The sequence below is a fragment of the Anoplolepis gracilipes genome, chromosome 3 (assembly GCF_047496725.1).
Source record: "Anoplolepis gracilipes chromosome 3, ASM4749672v1, whole genome shotgun sequence".
In the NCBI taxonomy this organism is placed as follows: domain Eukaryota; kingdom Metazoa; phylum Arthropoda; class Insecta; order Hymenoptera; family Formicidae; genus Anoplolepis; species Anoplolepis gracilipes.
The window spans coordinates 1,714,493-1,733,480 of record NC_132972.1 but is presented as its reverse complement, the minus strand read 5'-3'; the positions used below and the strand labels follow the sequence as shown (position 1 = coordinate 1,733,480).

At 39.8% G+C, this 18,988-nt stretch overlaps 1 protein-coding gene and 1 long non-coding RNA gene across 4 annotated transcripts in view; one reads left to right on the top strand and one right to left on the bottom strand.

Moving 5' to 3' along the window:
• Positions 1-18,988, top strand: part of Glut4ef (Glucose transporter 4 enhancer factor) — an 85,126-nt gene that overhangs the window by 44,370 nt on the left and 21,768 nt on the right. For all 3 annotated transcript variants that reach the window (XM_072887891.1, XM_072887892.1, XM_072887893.1), the window contains 3 exons: positions 12,354-12,565; positions 12,954-13,261; positions 15,264-15,335. In XM_072887891.1, the coding sequence (XP_072743992.1) occupies positions 12,354-12,565; positions 12,954-13,261; positions 15,264-15,335 (592 nt within the window). The remainder of the gene's footprint in view (positions 1-12,353; positions 12,566-12,953; positions 13,262-15,263; positions 15,336-18,988) is intronic.
• Positions 11,846-14,507, bottom strand: LOC140663627 (uncharacterized). The gene is made up of 2 exons (XR_012046296.1): positions 14,005-14,507; positions 11,846-13,919 (listed from the first exon to the last, which is right to left on the bottom strand). It is a non-coding gene; the product is annotated as an uncharacterized lncRNA (long non-coding RNA).

Sequence of the window (18,988 nt, the reverse complement as noted above, 5' to 3'; positions counted from 1 at the left end):
TGTATAGTAAAATCGAAATGTAAGCGAATTCTTTGCCAAGCAGTCCTTGTTGCCAGATGCCTGTAAACCAAAGATATATATCCTGGCTACTCACGTAGGTCATTGCCTGATGTGACACACCAACAAAACCTGCTATGTGAGATTATTAAAACACATTTCTAAAACATTATTTCTCACACGTCATTTCATATTAGTCTTGTTTTTCTCGTCGTATAATAATATTGGCAAGTCTATAGAACTTTCTCTTTTAACGCATATATTCCCTACAAATATCTAGCCGTCTGCGTAAAGATCGACCTTATTCGAGGCTAAAAAGAAAAGGCTGAGCATCCGCATGTTGCGTATATATAAAGCAAGAACGAAGGGAGAGTCCATTTGCGGATCGTTAGACCGTGAATGCACCCTCACTGGCACCTGTCTCTCACCTTTATATCACACGCAATTCCCCAGGATACTTTGCATCTCCCTCACTCCTATTGAATGTCAGTGAATATTCGCTATATCGGAATATCGTGGCAGGAAAATAGTCAATCGTCCGGCGGATGTTTTAGAGAAAATTTCTAACACGAGATGTACATTCAGTTTGTGATTGCAATTTCCTCTTTGTATTTCAATTGTATAATTTTTCACGTTTCTATTAATAGCATAGATTTAAATCAATAATGCATAATAATTATGTAATTTGAAATACTATGACACATTTTTCATATTCATTCATTCATGAATGAATGAATGAATGAATGAATGAATGAATAAGAAGAAATATTACACAAATTTGAATTTCGTTTCGAATTTCAACAATATTTTATGTTACAATAATATATATATATACACACATACATGTATAACGTTTTATACTGTCGCGTGTATCGTTACATTTAAATAAAATTTAAACGTCACTATCGACTTTGTATAGAATCTGTTTATTTAAATTATTTTCATGTAAATTATTCGATTCTAAAACAATAAAATTTTCATTTCGCTTAGTCATATATAGCAAAAAATTTTCTCCAACATTGCGAACTATCTCGGGCCTATGACCTGCGAGTCTCGTCATTTCAGACGAAATTCTGCCTCTTTATCTCGCTCCCTCTTTCCCATCGTTTCTCTCGAAAAGGATAAAGCGGTCGTAGACCGACCAGACGACGGACTGGAAGGTTAATAACCTCGACTTTTCGTTTATGAACGAAGTCGGTCTTCGACCTTCTTGAGGATCCCCTTACAAAGGATATTAGAGTAGATTCGTAATAGAGAAAATCTCGACGATCATGTCGCGATGTAGTTAAGTGCAGGTAGAAAAATGCCAGTGTTTTTGGTAAAACGTGCGCACACCTGGCCCTGGCACGACCTGCCCCACGTGAAAGGAAAGGTCATCGAAGAGAAATCGAATGCCTTTCGAAGCCCGATGATATCGGCGACGAAAGTGTGCGTACTCGTATTCGGACTACCGTTTAGCAAGACCTTGTATCGCGTCCAAGGTTTTAAAACTGCTAGAATTAATCTGTACAAATCTGGCAATCTCGTACAAACGTTTAAACAGATTGAAAGCATTTAAACAGTCTTTTTACGGGTCCGATGATATGGTAATTACATGTGAATATTCAGAAACGTGAAAAGAAAAAAATAAATAAAATTAAGTATAAGATTATTCATATGTATGCACATACGCACATACGCACATACGCACATATATGTATATATCATATCTTGTCCTTTTGAAACGGTTTGTGAAATTAGAATTCTTTTACAGGAGCTTTTCGATTTTAAATGTTAAATAGATTGAAACGGTTGATATCATCTTTCTACGATCAATGATATGTAAATTACATTTGAATAGCCTGTAAAATGTGCGACACTTTACTATATTTTAAGCTCTAATTTATTCAAATATTCCTTGTATAAAATAAATAATGCAAGTGACTATATTTATATATAGTCTATATTTATATATATTCTGAAATTATGTTGTTATCGCGTTGTTTTATCAAAAGAAACTAAATAAATTAAAATTCTTTCATGTATAGAAGCTGCTCGATTTTAAATAACAATTCTAAATAATGACAGGAAATTAGAAAAGCAGGTTCGCGTAAAGTAACTTGCACCAAAGTATTTTCTCTCTTAAGTTGTATATACGTACATTTATTCTTTCTGCCTTTCGCACGCAATCGTGCACGCCAGATGGTGCAACGTGAGTACGTGCGCGTGCGGGTTTGCGATAATTGATGCCAGCAAATTGAGCAACGTAGCACTTTCCCCCGTCCCCTCTCGTAACATAATTCCGTGCACTTTCCGTGCAAATTTTTTTTTTTTTTTTTTTTTTTTTCGTTCCCTCTTCCTCTTTCCTCGCGAATATATTTATTTCTAACCGTTAACGAGAACAATCAGCTTCGAACGATGAACGGAAGAAAATAGCAGTCTCGTAATATACAACACGAGATCTCTGTTTCTGTGCGTGCGCGCCGATTTTACTGGTGCATTTTCGTTGTCCAACACACTCTTTCTGCGATCGTTCGTGCACATATATATTTTCTCATTTTCATGCATCGATGAAAGAAATAAAACACCGAGTACGAGATTGGTATGGAAGATGAGAGAAGAACGACAGCCGCGGATGCGAAAGACGCGAATAGATACAAGAGGGGAGGAGGGGAGAGAACGCGGACAGGGAATCGGAAATATAACTGCGAATTTTCCTTATGCCACGTCAACGGGCGCAGTGAGTCAGTAGGTTAGCTTACATAATTTCGAACGGCGGTCTCCGCGCGCCGGCGAGGAGGCGGCCGACTTGGTTTAAGAGAATTAGGTCGATCAATACCGCGGCCGCGCTATATAGGTCAGGTGCACTACCACGCTCCGCGTATGCGAGAGAGCGCCTGTGTTGTCCCCCTTCTTCCCGACACCTAGCAGCAACCCTCCAGCGCGTGCCACCCACCCAACCTGGTCACGAGCCACCCACCGGCACCGGGACAAAACCCACCACTCCCGCTTTCAACTCAAAACTCGGCCATTCCCTACTTTCGTTCTCTCATATCCCGCTCCAGTTACTTGCTCCCGTTTACGTTTAACGTATTAATTGACTCCAATCAATGTAGGAACTTGCATCTTCCCGATTAGGTCTTTTGAGATATCGAATAGGGTGGTCGGTCATTATCCTTGTGACTAATGGCGCGGAATTCGTTTGGAATGCGTGGAACTTTTCATCACGCTCCTCTTCTTCCCCTCGTGAGATATCCAGCGAAGAATGCGGAAGAAATTAAATAAATTAGGCCACTTGTCTCGGAAATTGATCACAGAGATTGTGATAATATGTAATAAGTATACATATAGTAAAACAACATATTCTTTGCAAATAAGTATTTATCTCTAAAAATTTTGAATTTTCTTCAAACGTAGGATAATAACATGATTCTTAAATCTTTATTTTACTGTAATTTATAAATATTAAAATATTTTCAACTATCTATTTTAACGTTGGAAACATTTTCAATGAGGAGCACAAAGTTCATAAGTCGTATATGGCTTCATATGTTGTGTACTTGATGCTAAGTCGAGTTAAGTTATTTGCTCCATGACCCACAATAATCATCAAGGTGTCGAGATCTGGTTCGAGGAAGCGAAGCGAGGAAGGTTTCGCTATTTCTACCTCGAGCCGGATACACGTACGAACGGTAAATTCGCTCCAACTCGACCTAACGTTGTATCCACAAAATGCGCTATGTTTCCGTTCCCGTATCGGGACCTGACCTAGACCAAGCGTCCTCCTCCTTCGAGCCATCATACATGTTCGTACAAAGGTGCTCACGAGGCTAGAAACATTAGATTAGAGGATTGTCCGTAACGTGATCTACAATCTAAATACCCACACATGCACACATCGTCAAGGTCTTTCGCGCGACAAAATATGCCAGTTACCATTGCGCGATCTTGACCTACACACAGCATAGCGACACGCAGATGTCATTTCAATCGTGCAACGAGAACACGGCCTCATACGAAACAGAGAGATACATGCAGATTATGCGGGCGAATTACGTAAACCGCGTACGTATATTGTCAAAAAAAAGGCTCATAAATCTAGAAATAGGGAATCGCACGGTGCGTGACGGCTAGCACGTGAGAGTAGCCGAACCGGTACACAAATCATACGGACACGTGCAAGCGTCAAGGTGTACCTCGCCGGTCACTTATCGGTGTGTTACACGCGTTTCCACGCCCGCTCCTCATTCATATTTCATGTTTTGTTATCGCGATGACGTCACTCATCGACCGGAGACAGGTGGAGGCGCGGCAGTGTTTTCGGTTTGCCAAATGCTTCCTCTCCTCGCACCGAGAATATTTAGAAATTGACAATAGAATCGTGCACGCGCGATGCACCGTCGCCGCCGCTGTCATCGATGTCGCTGTCTTGCGACGAGGGATGTTCCGGGGTGGTCGAGGCGGTGGTGATATGCGGTGGGCGGTTAAGGTGGCCAAACAAACTGTAGATCGTGCCAGACTGGGGCCGCGGATCTAGGTCGATCGATACAGCTACGTACCTACCGGCGCACCGGATAAATGGGTCAGGTACACGTGGAGAGAAGTCGCGCGCTTCGTTTTCATCCCGCTCGTTCGCGCTCCCTCATCAGATACCGACATAATGTATACGATGCAGTCACGACATCGCGTCGCTACTTGTTGAAGAAGAAGAAGAAGAAGAAGTAGAAGATGAGAAAAATGATAAAGAAGTAGAAGCGCGAGAGGAAGGGAAAAAGGGAAGATGGAAGATGTACGACGTTCTTGGACGTTGGTGCTCTCCTCGAGCACCACATGGCGCTCGGTCAAGGGGGTAGGTTTACTGTCTAGATGGCAAATCTAGGACAATGAAACGAGACCGTCTGCTACACGTGTACCAACACATAGTTGCATCATAGTATGCATACGTCGCGTGCACGCTGGTGTGAAAGATGCGAAGACCTTGTCCGGGGAAACTTTTTTTACATGAGAGGTCGGCGAATAAAGCAATCTTGTTTGCCACTAAGTAAATCTACTTAGAGAGAGCACTCTCTGAGATGTTTATAATAATACTTCTCGTTAGCTCTTGTAACGTTTTCTTGAGGATCAATTTTTCGAGGAGTATTGAATATTGTTCAAACTATAATATCAATAGTGAACGTTGTCAGAGATTTTTTTATTAGCTTTGAAAAAATAATATTGATATACGAAGGAAGACAACGGGAATAAAAGGGAGCAAATTTTAAATGAATTTTAACAAGATTGAAGGGAAAAAAAAAACTGTTAAAAAATTGTAAATAATTTATCGTATAGATGTATTGTATTTTATACAAATGTAATTATCCAAGAGTTACAACGGTTCTACATGACCTCGATCGTCACCTAATATCAAGCATTTTATTATCGCGTTATCAACAACTGGTTTCTAAAAAATTGATTAGACATTTTGAGATAGAGGAAGAAATAAGAGATTTTGAAAAGAAGAAACAGGGAAAGAGAGGTTTTATTCGATTTATCGCTGCATATTTTATCGCACGTTTCTCTTGTGTGAGAAAATAACGGTGTCATCGTCTCGTGGATGCGAAAAACGTCGTGTTCCAAATACGCTTCCGCCGAGGGCGGGTCACAGAGTAAATAGCGGTCCCTGCGCGCCCTATGGCGAAAATGGATTTCTAGCACAAGGACGTCGACAACGGGGCCGAGTCCTTCGCGCGTTCCCGTAACGTAAGCGGGGAATTGGGTCGCCGAAGTGAGGTCGGCGAAGTTGAAATCAGGTTGGCCGGGTTGTCCTGTCGCGAAATCAGGCCGCTCGATACAGGCCACAGCCGCGTTCCCGTAACCGAACCCCGTGACTGACCCCATTGCCTGTACGACTTTGTAACCTGGATACCGCCGGAAACTGGATCACCCCCGTGTACTCGTTGTCGTGTCTCTCCCGAGGGTTTTGCGCGCGCTCTCGCCGGCCTTGCCTCCGCGCTCCTTGATCCCAGAAAAATCCTTCCCCTTGCGTTTCACCACCGCACCGTAACTTTCCACCTCGGGAAAAAATATCTTTCTTGCGCACGCGAAGGATAAGGAGGGTCGCGTGCTCGTATGGTTTCGCGATATGTGCTTGCGGAGGAGATGCAAACATAAAGTATCGTTCACAGGAGGTTTTAGTACAATATCTTACAATCTCGCCAAGTGAAAGAAACGTTTATTTCCGTCCTAAAACCGGTCTGTAAAAATAAAAACTAAAATCAAAAAATACAAAAGATTTAGCTAAACAACTAAATTCATAGGGACAAGGTATTTTGAACACTCGTTTACACTTGTTATTAAAATTTAACTGTGGAGGAAAGAAAAATAACAACTAAAAGTTTTTACGCGACATGTGTAATAACTGCATCTCACGTACATATAATACTCGCATAAAGAATAATACCGTTACATTGGTCTATTTTTCTCTTTGTTATTCTTTATAAAAGGGCGTTACCATCGATATCACGTTTGATCAAAGTATATAAGGTAAAAAATATTTATTAAATGTGTGAAGATATGTGGAAAGCTGATATCCTGTAAACGTCTTTACAAACGTTTACATTAAGATACTTTTTAATTCATTGGATATAATATAATAATTATACGCATTTAAGGTGTACTCCCTTTATAAGCTTTTCGTGTCACGCTAGACTGATGCCGCTTTGTAAACGGACGAAGTAAAGTTATTATGGGCTCCGCAATCATCGCATTGCAAGTATTAATCCTCATGTGAACGGTACTTAACGACACAAACGAGAAGCCCCTCCCCCCTTCCACCCACCCCACATGCATACGAGCTCCATCGGACCGTTGGATGGTAACCTAGTTTTGCGTGCGCTGGAACATTCAGCGACCCAATTACCCCGCGGCGGGGATGCTGCACCGCGAATACGGATCAACAAGCTTCCCGACCTATATAACGTGTCCCGGATCCACGAGCTGCACTTCCTCGCGAAAGCTCGCGCGTTGCCACGGATCGATCGTTTGCGCGTTGCGTCGAACGTCCGTCATACGGCTTTATCGGTAAAAAAAAAAAAAAAAAACAATTGAATTTAAAAAACTGAAGAGCCGCTTCTCGTATATTTACAAGTTATCGGCAATCTATCTTTGACTTACGCGCTTAGATGCGGATAAAGAAAGTTTTGCCTCGGTCTTTCCTCGAGCGTAAACTCGGATGCGGATATGAACCGCGCTCGTTGTCGAAGAACCGTTAAAGCTTTTTGTGCTACGCAATATAGCGGACATCGTTAAACGAGACGCCGATTTGCGGTGCCTCGATCTGTGTTCACCCAATCGTTCGGGGGGGGGAGGGGGGAGGAAGGGGGGAGGAGAGAAGAAAGGAATTATTAATAGCGGACGTGTCCCTTAATGATCCATCAGATCCGGCCGATCTGTCACGGCAGATAACTCACGCCCTCGTCCTCCAACTGAACGCGTTGCGTAACGTTGTCACGACAAGATAATAGCATCGTGTAACTATGACTCTACAGGCGTGTGGTATACCACTTTGCGATTTCCACCAACGAGCTCGATTGACTTGTCAGAAGGCTCGCGATATGTATCGGCGTGGCCGCATAGCGGATAACGCTTCGCCATGAAGTCGTTCCCGCTAATGGCTTTATGGTCAGCTGGCTTTTGCAGGCTCTATACCTGCGCGTGAATTGCGCGTCAATATTTACAGCATCCGTCGTTGCCGTCGGAATACGCGCCGCAGATAAACGAATTTATTCAATCGGGAATGGTATGGGTATTCTTCTTCAAATTTTTCAACGATCTTGAGATCCTCGATATACACGAAAAATAAATTAAAAATATTGTAGGGTAAACTAGGGTATGATGGCCACGTGGAAAAGATGGCCGTAGACTGTAATTGTTTCAATAGTCGTTTTTTTAGTCATTATCAAAGATAATCGATATTTACAGTAGTTTATGGGCATACATTGTTCGAAATAACGATATTGTCAATCTTACGTCATATTTTTACTTTTGACTATCTGCAAAGTTTTTCATTTGTCCACTAAAAACTGTTGTAACGTCGAATAAATTACAGTTAAGTTATCGTAATTGACGTAATAAACACATTACAAAGATATGTAAATTGTTTTATGACCTATAATTTTTATTTTTGTTTTCACTATTTTTTTACAAATATTATGGCCGATGCTTATGTTGTACTATTTTGATAATATAAAATTTCTATTAAATATTTCCCTTTTAATTTTGATAATATTACGTAATTTAAGCTTCAGTGAAGATAATATGCTAAACACAATGGAAAAATAACAAAAATAAAAGTATGTTTTTTGCATTTTAAAAAACTATGGCCATCTCACCCGAGTTTACCCTATACACTTTTCATTATTTTATGAATTTACACACGATTATATGTCTGAATATGAACGGAAAAATATAAATGTTTATTATAATTCAATTAAAAAAAGGAGAAAATTATTTTTGCCAATCTAATTGACGTTTCGACGACAAGTAAAATGAATTTTAATCGAAATTTCCATAGAAAATAGCATTATCGTACGCTCAATATACGATGAAACGCAAAGAATTGCTCGTGGTCATAATTAACTTATAACTCGTCAGTATTATATCCGTCGAGCAACATTATATCAATACTCGACACTGCGAGCAGAAAAGAAAGGAAAGGAGAGGTTTGGCCGAAATTTCGATTCTCACGGCCCAATTTTTTTCTGCCGCTGGATCACCTGCAATTTGCACGCGATATTCGAAAATTCCCCCTTCCCTTTCTCTCTTTTCCCTTGCCTCCTCAACAGCTATTCATTTTGGACATTTCGGTCAATTTATAAACGAATCCGTGTACTCAAAAGACTTAATGAGTAAAAGCGATCGTAACGAGGTAATTTACTTTTCTTTTCATTATAAAATTATGCGAAACATGATCGAGAAACTTCCGGTGTCGTGATTATAAACGAGAACATATCTCGATAGAGATCCTTTATCGATGGATAAGCACTATATAATTTCCTTTCAGATAATATTGTCACATTACATTTACATTGACGTACATGCAATTTTTTTCTATGTTTGAAGCTGTTACTGGTTAATAATTGATATTACGTGGTATATCATGAAAATAATTGCTATTATATAATAAGAGAACGATGTATAGTCATATGCGAACCGGCTGGTAGACGTTCGTATTATATTTTACATGCTAATTTTCAATGTCAATTCGTTGAAAATATTCAGTACACTTCTTCTTTTTATTTAGAATCTCGAGAAGATTAATCCTGCTGTTTTATTCAATTCGTTTTCTGTTTGATTCATTTTCCATTATCAGATAATTTTGTAGATATTTCTCTCAACAGTTTTGGATTAAGAAAAAAGTCATATTTGATTAAAATACAAGTGTCATTTGAATTTTATTATTAAATTATCAGATATTTCTGTTAGCAGTTTTCGATTTTTTTTTAAGGCAAATTTATTTGATTAAAATCATACAGGTGTCCGTATAAATTTGCATGAGTCATCAGATTTTGTAGATAATTCTCTTAACAGTTTTCGATGAAAAAAAAAAAAAAAAAAGAAAAATTTGATTAAAATCACACAGGTATCCGTTTGAATTCTGAACGCGTACAGGATGTACGCAAATAGAACAGCAGGAATAAGGAAATAAAAGCCAATCGAGCAGTGATGGATGGAACGGTCGACAATGAGCGGTAAACGACACGTTTTCTGACCTCTCTTATTTTCTGACTGAGATACTCTCAAACGGATTTCCTCGCGCAGAGAAATATCCCCGTTTCTTTTTTTTAATTACTCCGCGTGCTCGATCCCTCAAGTCGTACAAGCGGTATAATTCACGCATACCGGTTAACGGTACCGCTTCGACTTCAAACGGTTTCGAGTCGTTTCTCTCCGTAGATCGAGCGATCTACGCCGTTTTAATTAAACTCTTGAATTCGTTACTTCCGCGATAATCATAAGTCGATCGCAATCTCGCAATTAACCAGTAACGAACGAACGTATACGTACGTGCGTATTAGGTTTACCGTAGGTACTTAGAAAACCGGGAAAGTCGGGGAAATGGGAATACCGTCATGCTGAAACAGTTTGGAATTTGCAGACGGGTAGAAACTAGAAACGAAGCGAACGCCGTTTTTTTTTGATTTCCGCAAAAGATCGTAAAGATTCGTAAAGAAAATTCGTCCCGACGGATCTCTCGGCTGCTGTCAGCCTGAATCGACTCGATTCGAATGTTCTCGCCAAGTGGCGAGAACATTCGTGTAACGGATCGGCAAACGGCAAACGGGAAACGGGACACAGCGGCCAAGTGTGCGCGCTCGGCTCGGGAGGTGTTGCTTTCGAAATACCGGCTGGTATACGTGCGTCATTCCTTGTGCCGGCCGGCGTTCTATGTTTCACTTTCGACTCTCGATGTACTCGCGCGTTCCACCAGTGGAACACGGCTGGCTTAGCGACGGCCTTGACTACGTTCGTCGTTTCTGCCGCTCTCCCTCTCTGGCGTTTTTGTCCTTCGCACGATATACAGGTCCGAGAGGGCCACCTTCTCTCGGAGAACCGCTCTACTCTTCTACGCGTCTTTGAGATATCATCGCGGAAACTACCGGCAACTACACCGCTAGCCGAGCCGAGGATCGCGAGATAATGACATCTTTGTGCGTTGCCTTACGCACTCGGCAAAGGAACGGTTCTTGTCGAAATTAGCAAAACCTCGATCATACTAGGGTAAACTAGGGTATGATGGCCATAGGCTGTAATTTTTTCAATAATCGCTACATCCTGCGCTAGTCATTATCAAAGATAATAATCGATATTTACAATAGTTTATGTGCATACATTGTTATCGAAATAACGATATTGTTACAACGTCGAATACATTACAGTTAAGCTATTCGTAATCGACGTAATAGACGTATAAAGATATGTAAATTGTTTTATGACATATAATTTTTATTTTCGTTTTCACTATTTTTTTTTATAAATATTATGGCCGATGCTTATGTTGTACTATTTTGATGATATAAAATTTCAATTAAATATTTTCCTTTTAATTTCGATAATATTACGTAATTTAAGCTTCAGTGAAGATAATATGCCAAACGCTATTTTAAAATAACAGTATGTTAAAAATAAAAGTATATTTTTTGCATTTTGAAAAACTATGGCCATCTTACCCGAGTTTGCCCTATGTAGGTAAAAAAAAAAGTTATATTAAAAAATATGCTACTTTAATTTAACACGTAAACAATTGATATATTTATTTTTTATTTGCTTTCTTACTTTTCTACTTTTATATCTCAATTTATTATGATAACACACGATAATCATATTTGAATATCTACACGATTGTACGTATCACTTGTATTATAAATATACAATATCGATAATACTAGTTCTTAATGTCCTAATAAATTTATTTATTCCTGGAAACGATTGAAACACACACACACACACACACACACACACACACACACACACACACACACACACACGCACGCACGCACGCACGCACACACACATTGTTTCTTACACGTTACCATATATTTCCAGTTGATTTATGTCAGATACATTTCGTTTGTCATTTTTTGTCCCGTTGGAAAAAAACTCGTGATAGTAGAGGAAGTAGACGACACCGTTCCGTACAAGTAGTTACGTACGGACGTAGATACACGCTCCACGTGCAGTATTAACGCGAGAATCTATAGTCTTTCCTGGAAAAGTGACTATCGATTATAACTCTTATGCTACCGGGTATTACTGTATCACATCACTCGGTGCATCTGGGAAAAGAGAAAGAGAGAGGATCGATGTATCATTTTGCGGTGTAGCATTTTACACAGAAAAACGTTATTTCAGAAACGCTTTGATTATACTTACTATGATATGTTGTATGACGAGATTTTCTTAAGAAAAATTACTTTTGGCTCATTTTGCAACAATGTACATCGTCTTTTGTAATCGCATCACTATTTAAACTATCGTTATCTTCGAAAAAGATGTATATATATATATATAAATGCCGTATTTCTTCGTAAAAGTTTTTAATATTAATTACTTCCATGAGAAACAATATTATCGAGAATTATCGCTAGATATTTGTTTTCAGAACGTATACATTTCGTAGAAAAGTCTGAATAATCTTAATCGCTTAAAATAAAATTTTAAGAATTATAATTTTTTTGTCATGAAATATTGCACGATTAAATATTAATTAATATTCATGTGATATAATAATTTTTACTTAAATTAAAATAGTAAGTAATCTAAAAATAATACAACGCTTATGAATATACACGTATATGTTACACGAGCGGAACTATAGTGTGTGGTAATGTATATTTCAGATCCAGGAAACGACGGCCAAGCTCGAACAATGATTCCGAACGGATGTACAGCGGTTGGGGCGAGAGGGTGCTCTGCGGACGTGAGGGTTGTCGCACCAACGAACGCGGTGATTGCATGGACGAATGCGCCGCGGCCCTGGTCCTTATGTCACTCTCGTGTTCACCTCACAGTCCTCACAACCCCCCGCCACTTCACTGCCAATACAATTATGGTAATATATTCTACAATTATAATTATGGCGTATACTGTAACTCGTTTTCTATTATTCACGCGGGATATATCGTCGAAAGACAAAATAAACTTTTCTCATCGTTTGATTTCTTTAAACCTTTTTCTCTCATTTCTCCAATAACATGTGTACTCGTTATTTTAATTATTTTTTCAGCCATCGACATTATTTATCATTATAAAATAATAAAATATTTTTTTTAACACTTTTTATAATATTGCTTCAATTAAGTCATTTATTTACGTCATCTTATATCGGATATATAAATAAAGTCATTCTATAAACGCAGCACAAATCTTGAATTTTATCGAGTTTGCGCGATAATTGACTCCGATAGTTATGAATCTGAAGGGAATACTATCTGCGACAGGTTCCTGGGGGAGTCGTGGAGGCGGAGGTGGCAGTATGGTCGCCGGTTCGCCCGGTGTTGGCGGCATGTCAAACAGCAGTAGCAGCAGCGGGGCTTCTTGGCGAAGCGGTACCCCCAGTCCACCCCTCAGCGAGGAGGGTGTGCCGACTAGGAGTTCTCCATGCCCGGCGACTTCGCATCCCTCGCACAATCAACCCCACTATCCTTACAACGCGTCCGGCTCGTCGTCGAGCAGCACTCCCGGCTCGACCACCTTAGATGAGGGAATCGTGCCCGACTATATCGAGGAGCAGCACCCACGTAAGAAGGTGAGTAACCTTTTCCAGTGTTCGTTCACCTTATCCTTATTCGGACGAGACGAGGGCGACGACGTCGACATTCGCCGCTACCCTCGCTTCGGCGGCGCATACTTTTGTCAATATTCCACGTGTCGCACAAAAGATTTGGAAGATGTGTTAATCGGATGATGGTCCGAAGGGATATTCAGAGTCGGTCAGAAATTTGTCGGGAAACCTCTGAAAGAATTCCTCGTGTCACAGCCAATTAACACATTGCACATGTAACTGTATTTACTTGACAATGCTGTAAACAGCATCAGCATCTTCCGCTATCTCTTTGTCACGACGTCAGCTACCGCTGACCTTTGAGGCAAGTTTCCAGAGTCATATGTTCGCGTTATTCCTAATAGCAAACTGCCCTTGTCCGTCGCCTTTGAGAGTCTTCATTAACCTTAATCTCCCTGAATAGTGTATACTTTCGCGTCAACGTACGCTCGATTCAGTTTACCAAGTCTTTATAGATGAAGACAAATGATTTTTATAAGACTCGACTAATCATCCATATTGTCGTTCATATTTCTTCGGGGCGTATCATGGAATTTTCGCTAAGAGTTCTAATAATCTGCTGGTCATTTTTCAACTTGAACGTCGAATTATTTATTCGAGTTTTTTTAAGCTCGTAAGCGAACTGTAAGTTTTGATGCGTATTGATAAAAGTGTTTTTTATATGTATGTATATTAACAATGTTAAATATGACTTCCTTGAAGCTTACCTACATTAAAATTGCATGTCGAAGCGACCTTCGCGATGAGAATACAAGTTTGCCTTAATAAAAATCGAATGACCTTCGAGACGCCGCATGCTTGTGTCTCCGTGATTAATTCTTTCCGTATTCGCGTAGTAGTAGTGGTACGTAGTAGCTTAATTAACGTCAACGAATGCGATAACTCTATTGCGTAAGACGTCAGCATGAGGCATCAGGGTGGACCTTGCATACGTTATATATCGTTCGATCTGAGTTTAGATTGAATTCACTTCCTCGAGGTTCTCTCGTCTTTCTTACATACAATTAATGATTAAATTTAAATTCTGACCTATTCGACGTGGAAAAGATATATCTTATTTTATGAAAAGATGGTACAGATAAACATTGAAAATTTTTATTAAAAGTCCTTTTCACATTTAACGGCATTATAATATATTACGTCCATCATTTAGGAGCACGCATCTAATAATGCAATTTTACAATAATAAAAGCAGTGAACAATGACAAGATAGAACTCAAATTTGTGATATATTTCTATTAAAAACGTATATATATATATATATATATATATATATATATATATATATATATATAAATCATTAATTTGAATTATTATTAAATTGCTATAATAATATTTTTATAATTTCGCAATCACTATAATAATATTTCCTTATTTTCACAATTTCTATTCAAATATTTTTTGGAATAAATATCAGAGAATCTACTAGATACTTGAATCACCAAATAATCTTTAAACTCGAGAAAAAACAATTGACAATTTTTTACATTATACAGGGACGGGATATTTTTTCACCCTAATGGCATTTTAGGTAGGAGAAAGAGATAGAGAAAAAGAACATCGATGCTCCGGATATATATGGCTAACAATATGTTGGCAGTGACGATTGTGCACGCCGGCCCTGACCGGTCAGAGATGCAGGCGAGAAGTCTTCTTCGCGAGCCAAGCCCGCGCGCGCGATGATGACATAAGCGCGTCGGCCGAGCCAAGGATGTAAACACGCGCGGCGGATTTTTTGGTATTTCGTAAGACGGCTAACAAGTCGGACCTTGAGGTATTATCGCCCCGCGCTAATCTTAGGTACTCGCCGGCCCCGCGCGTACGCTCTTTTGCCTGCCGCTTTCGGACGCCTCTGCACGCGGGAAACTCGCGATCCCCGAAATAGCCGCTGAAAGGGAGCGTGGCGTGGAAGGTCTACGTATAACGGACAGACTCGCTAAATTCTGCCTTATGATTTTTTTTTCAGATTCGAGCGAAAGTAAACCAGGACCCGATCGAAACGGAACCAGGCGCTTGCGCGACTTTCGAAAGCGAACAGGTAAGTTTCGATTTCCATTCTTATGTCTATAATCGGAGGAGACCTGTACGCTGGAAATCTCGCAGGTGCAAAATTGCCGGCCCCGTTCCTTTCTTTAACTCTATAATACGGGTTATTTTCTGCAGTCCCGCAAATATCGACCAGGAATTTTCGGTACGTCATAGGGAAAAATTATTGGATCAATATATTTATTATATTGCATTTCGATCTGCCAAAGACGGCCAAATTTATTTCATTTTAATGGGGAGAGCCATAATGTGTTTACATAATTTATTTTGAAATGAAGTTGTTTTCTTTATTTTTTCAAAAGAAACTTTTTGTGATTATGTCTCTTATCTGAATCATGCAACAATAACAGACAATCTTATGTATCCATCGTAAATAATACAATAATAATTAGATAAGATTAGACTTTTTCCTCGAAATCAAAATGTAGCAACTCAATCAAAATTTGAAAATCGGTAAAAAAGAATGTTCAAAAATGTCCAACAATCATCAAGGTTTGGAAATGTAGAAAAAAAGAAAGGCGGAAAAATGTCGGGAAAAATATTGAAAAATAACTGGAAGCCCTCGCAATCGGCATCATTCATGCGGGTGCAATTCACGGGAAAACCTTTGTTATCGAAAGCACCCGTTGACGGAACGAGCGGTCTCTGCGCGTGTAAAACCCGACCCGGCTCTACTACTATCGCCTACTACTACCACCACTGCTCCACCACCGCGACTACCGCTCCTCGCAGATCAATATTATTCGTAACCCAGTTTACTCGAAGGTTCCTACTTTCACCGATGGTTGCGAGCGTGGCGACCGCTTAAAGTCATTCATCTCGATTCAATCAGTAATGTCGTCAGAATACGACGAACACGCACGTCATCTGCGATTCTGGACGCGAAGATGGTAGCGCATCAATCAGGACCGGCGTATAATTTGCGCGGCTTCAACTTTCACTCGTGATAGTTTGAACATATATATCTCAGAACGTGTGATCAGCTTCCTCGGACATTCTCGCATATTTTTGACATTCTCGTTTGGTCTAGTTCGTCCTCATTTCGTACGTGTATTAAACATTTCAAAATTTAATATTGCTACTGACAAAACTTTATCATTGCATTAATACAATACATTCAATAAGTAATAAAAAAATATTATAAAATAATCTCGATAAGATAAATGGAAAATGTATAAACGTTTTTAGTGTGTCTTTGTTTCGTACGCGCATTAAAATGTCAATGCATTCGTCATTTTGCTCCACATTAAAATTTCAAAATTTAACCCTTATACTGAGGGATCATTTTTCTCTGTGATTTTTCTAACAACGTCAATTTCTCGAAAACAAATAATCATAAAATAATAGATTTAAGTAAATTATTTTTCAAATTTATTATTTTATTAGTCTTTATTTAGAATGTGCAAAGAAGGTATACACATTTTTTTCAGATTTTTTTTAAACACTTTAACATATTAATAAACTTATCGAAAATACTCTGACCCACCTGTACAGTTAGAAGGTGCCAAAAATAACAATACGGAGTAAAGGTTAATATTACTACTGACAAAACTTTATCATTGTAGTAATACGTTCAATAAGTAACAAAAAAAAAAACCATTATAAAGCAGTCTCAATAAGATAAGTGGAAAATATAGAAAAGTTTCGCCTTTCTTTTGAAATCCGGGAATGTCCCAGTTTTCTTTCCCATTGTTCCATCTTTCCGCATGCGAAAGAGAGATGGTCACTCTGTGCGTATCCGCGCACCTGACCCAATTGACCGGCTCAAGGATATCTCCGCGAACGTCCAAGGTCGTTGGTGTCGTTCCTTAGATTCTCTCTGATCGCCTAATATTCATCATCGTGAAAGGTCATTCGATCGAGATAGGAGAAAGAGAGACGATGCACCGTTCCCATGATCACCGTATCCATGAACGAGACGATTTCTCGATAGAGGGAAAAGAGCGGGAGAGAGAGAGAGAGAGAGAGAGAGAGAGAGAGAGGAAAGTACGGCCAGGAAGTCCTAGCCGAGTGTATTGCATTGTGGAACGACTGCGTTAGAACTCTGATCGTCCCCTCCCCTTTCCCCGCGCACGCGCAGCATTCATATATGCACATCCACGTGTACAGTGCCGTAGATAGATCGCGCGAATAGAATGACGAAGTTATCGGTTGTATGTCAGGGTGGATGGAGATTTCCTTTGTTTCTATCACGCACAGCTATAACGTTTCGATCAAATGTTGAAATGTTGAAATGTTGAAATGTTGTTCGACAGAATTTGTCAAGGATTTTATGGGGATATTCAAAAAAACTATCTAGTTGAGGAAAATTGTAAAATAAAAATTTTCCAAATCAAGTTTTGTACATACATCGATTAAATAGTAATAATAATTACTTTGATAAAATTCTACTTTGCAATTGTAAATTAAAATTTTTTTATTAGTTACAGCGTTTATGCATATTTTTATTAATCCTCGAATAAGTTCGCGAAAGTAGAGATTGCAATCAATATGAATTAAGTCTTATTAAAAAGGTCGTACACGCGCCGGAATATGACACATGTACTTGCATCTCCGAAGCATTCTAAAACTGGTTTTTTTTTAACGTCAAATTTAAACTTTCTTAAAGATGGTTTAACTCAAAATTGTCAACGACAGATATGTATTTATCACATTTTTTTTTTTTTTGAAATCTACAAACTAAATGAAAAAAAGGTGAGAAAAATGAGTTATGTATTAAATCCCGAAAAATGCTGACATAACGTTGGATGTCAAGGTAAATATGCAGTTTCTAAGTAGCTCGAGAATCTATAAAGATATTCAGCGGCAATCGCTGAAATTATCTTTTTGTATCCGTACCGAAATCGAGGTGAACCCTTGAACGACGCACGGTCTCTCTCGTAATCTGCACGAGGCAAATTCCATTATCAAATACATCGTTCACGCGCCAGAATATCCTCGTTCGTGCCTGCACATGGACCCTAGATCTCGGAGCGGGAGCGACAGCGCCGGCGAGGACCGGCGCCGTTGGTGCATCGCGTCGCAGTGCACAGCACGTGACGTCACCACGAGCGGCACGTGCCCCCTCCCCTGTCCGCGCTCCCCGTTGCCCTCGAATGCGGCATCACTCGTAGATGAGGGGACGAGACGCGGAGGGTAACAACGAGGAAAAGGGGGGGGACTAGAGGTGCGGAGGAAGGTAGTTAAGGTCACCGTGGCCCTGACTGCACGCGCGCGAAATAATATTGGTGTGCAACTGTCGGGGTGTGTGTGTGTGTGTGTGTGTGTGTGTGTGCGCGCGCGCGTGTGTGTGTGCATCATGTGTATATATGTGTGTGTGAGTGTGTGGGTTGAATTGTGTGCAACGCGCGCGCAGAGAACGCACGGAAGATTTATTTCTAGTTCCGCGTGTTACCGCTTTTCTAACCGAGGTTTTGCCGGTTAAATGCACGAGTCAGCATGAGCATCATCCCAATGGCGGACCTTGACCGTCGGCTTTGATGTTCGGACGGTCGTCATACCGTCTGGTGATCGAGATGTAGATCTTCCTACTGCGATACCGCCACCACGAAGTTTCCCGATTATCGCTCGTGTTTCGGAGCAGTAGCTTTCAGTTGCTCGAACGTTATGATACGTAATGTAACTCGACGATGTCGTATTTCAATT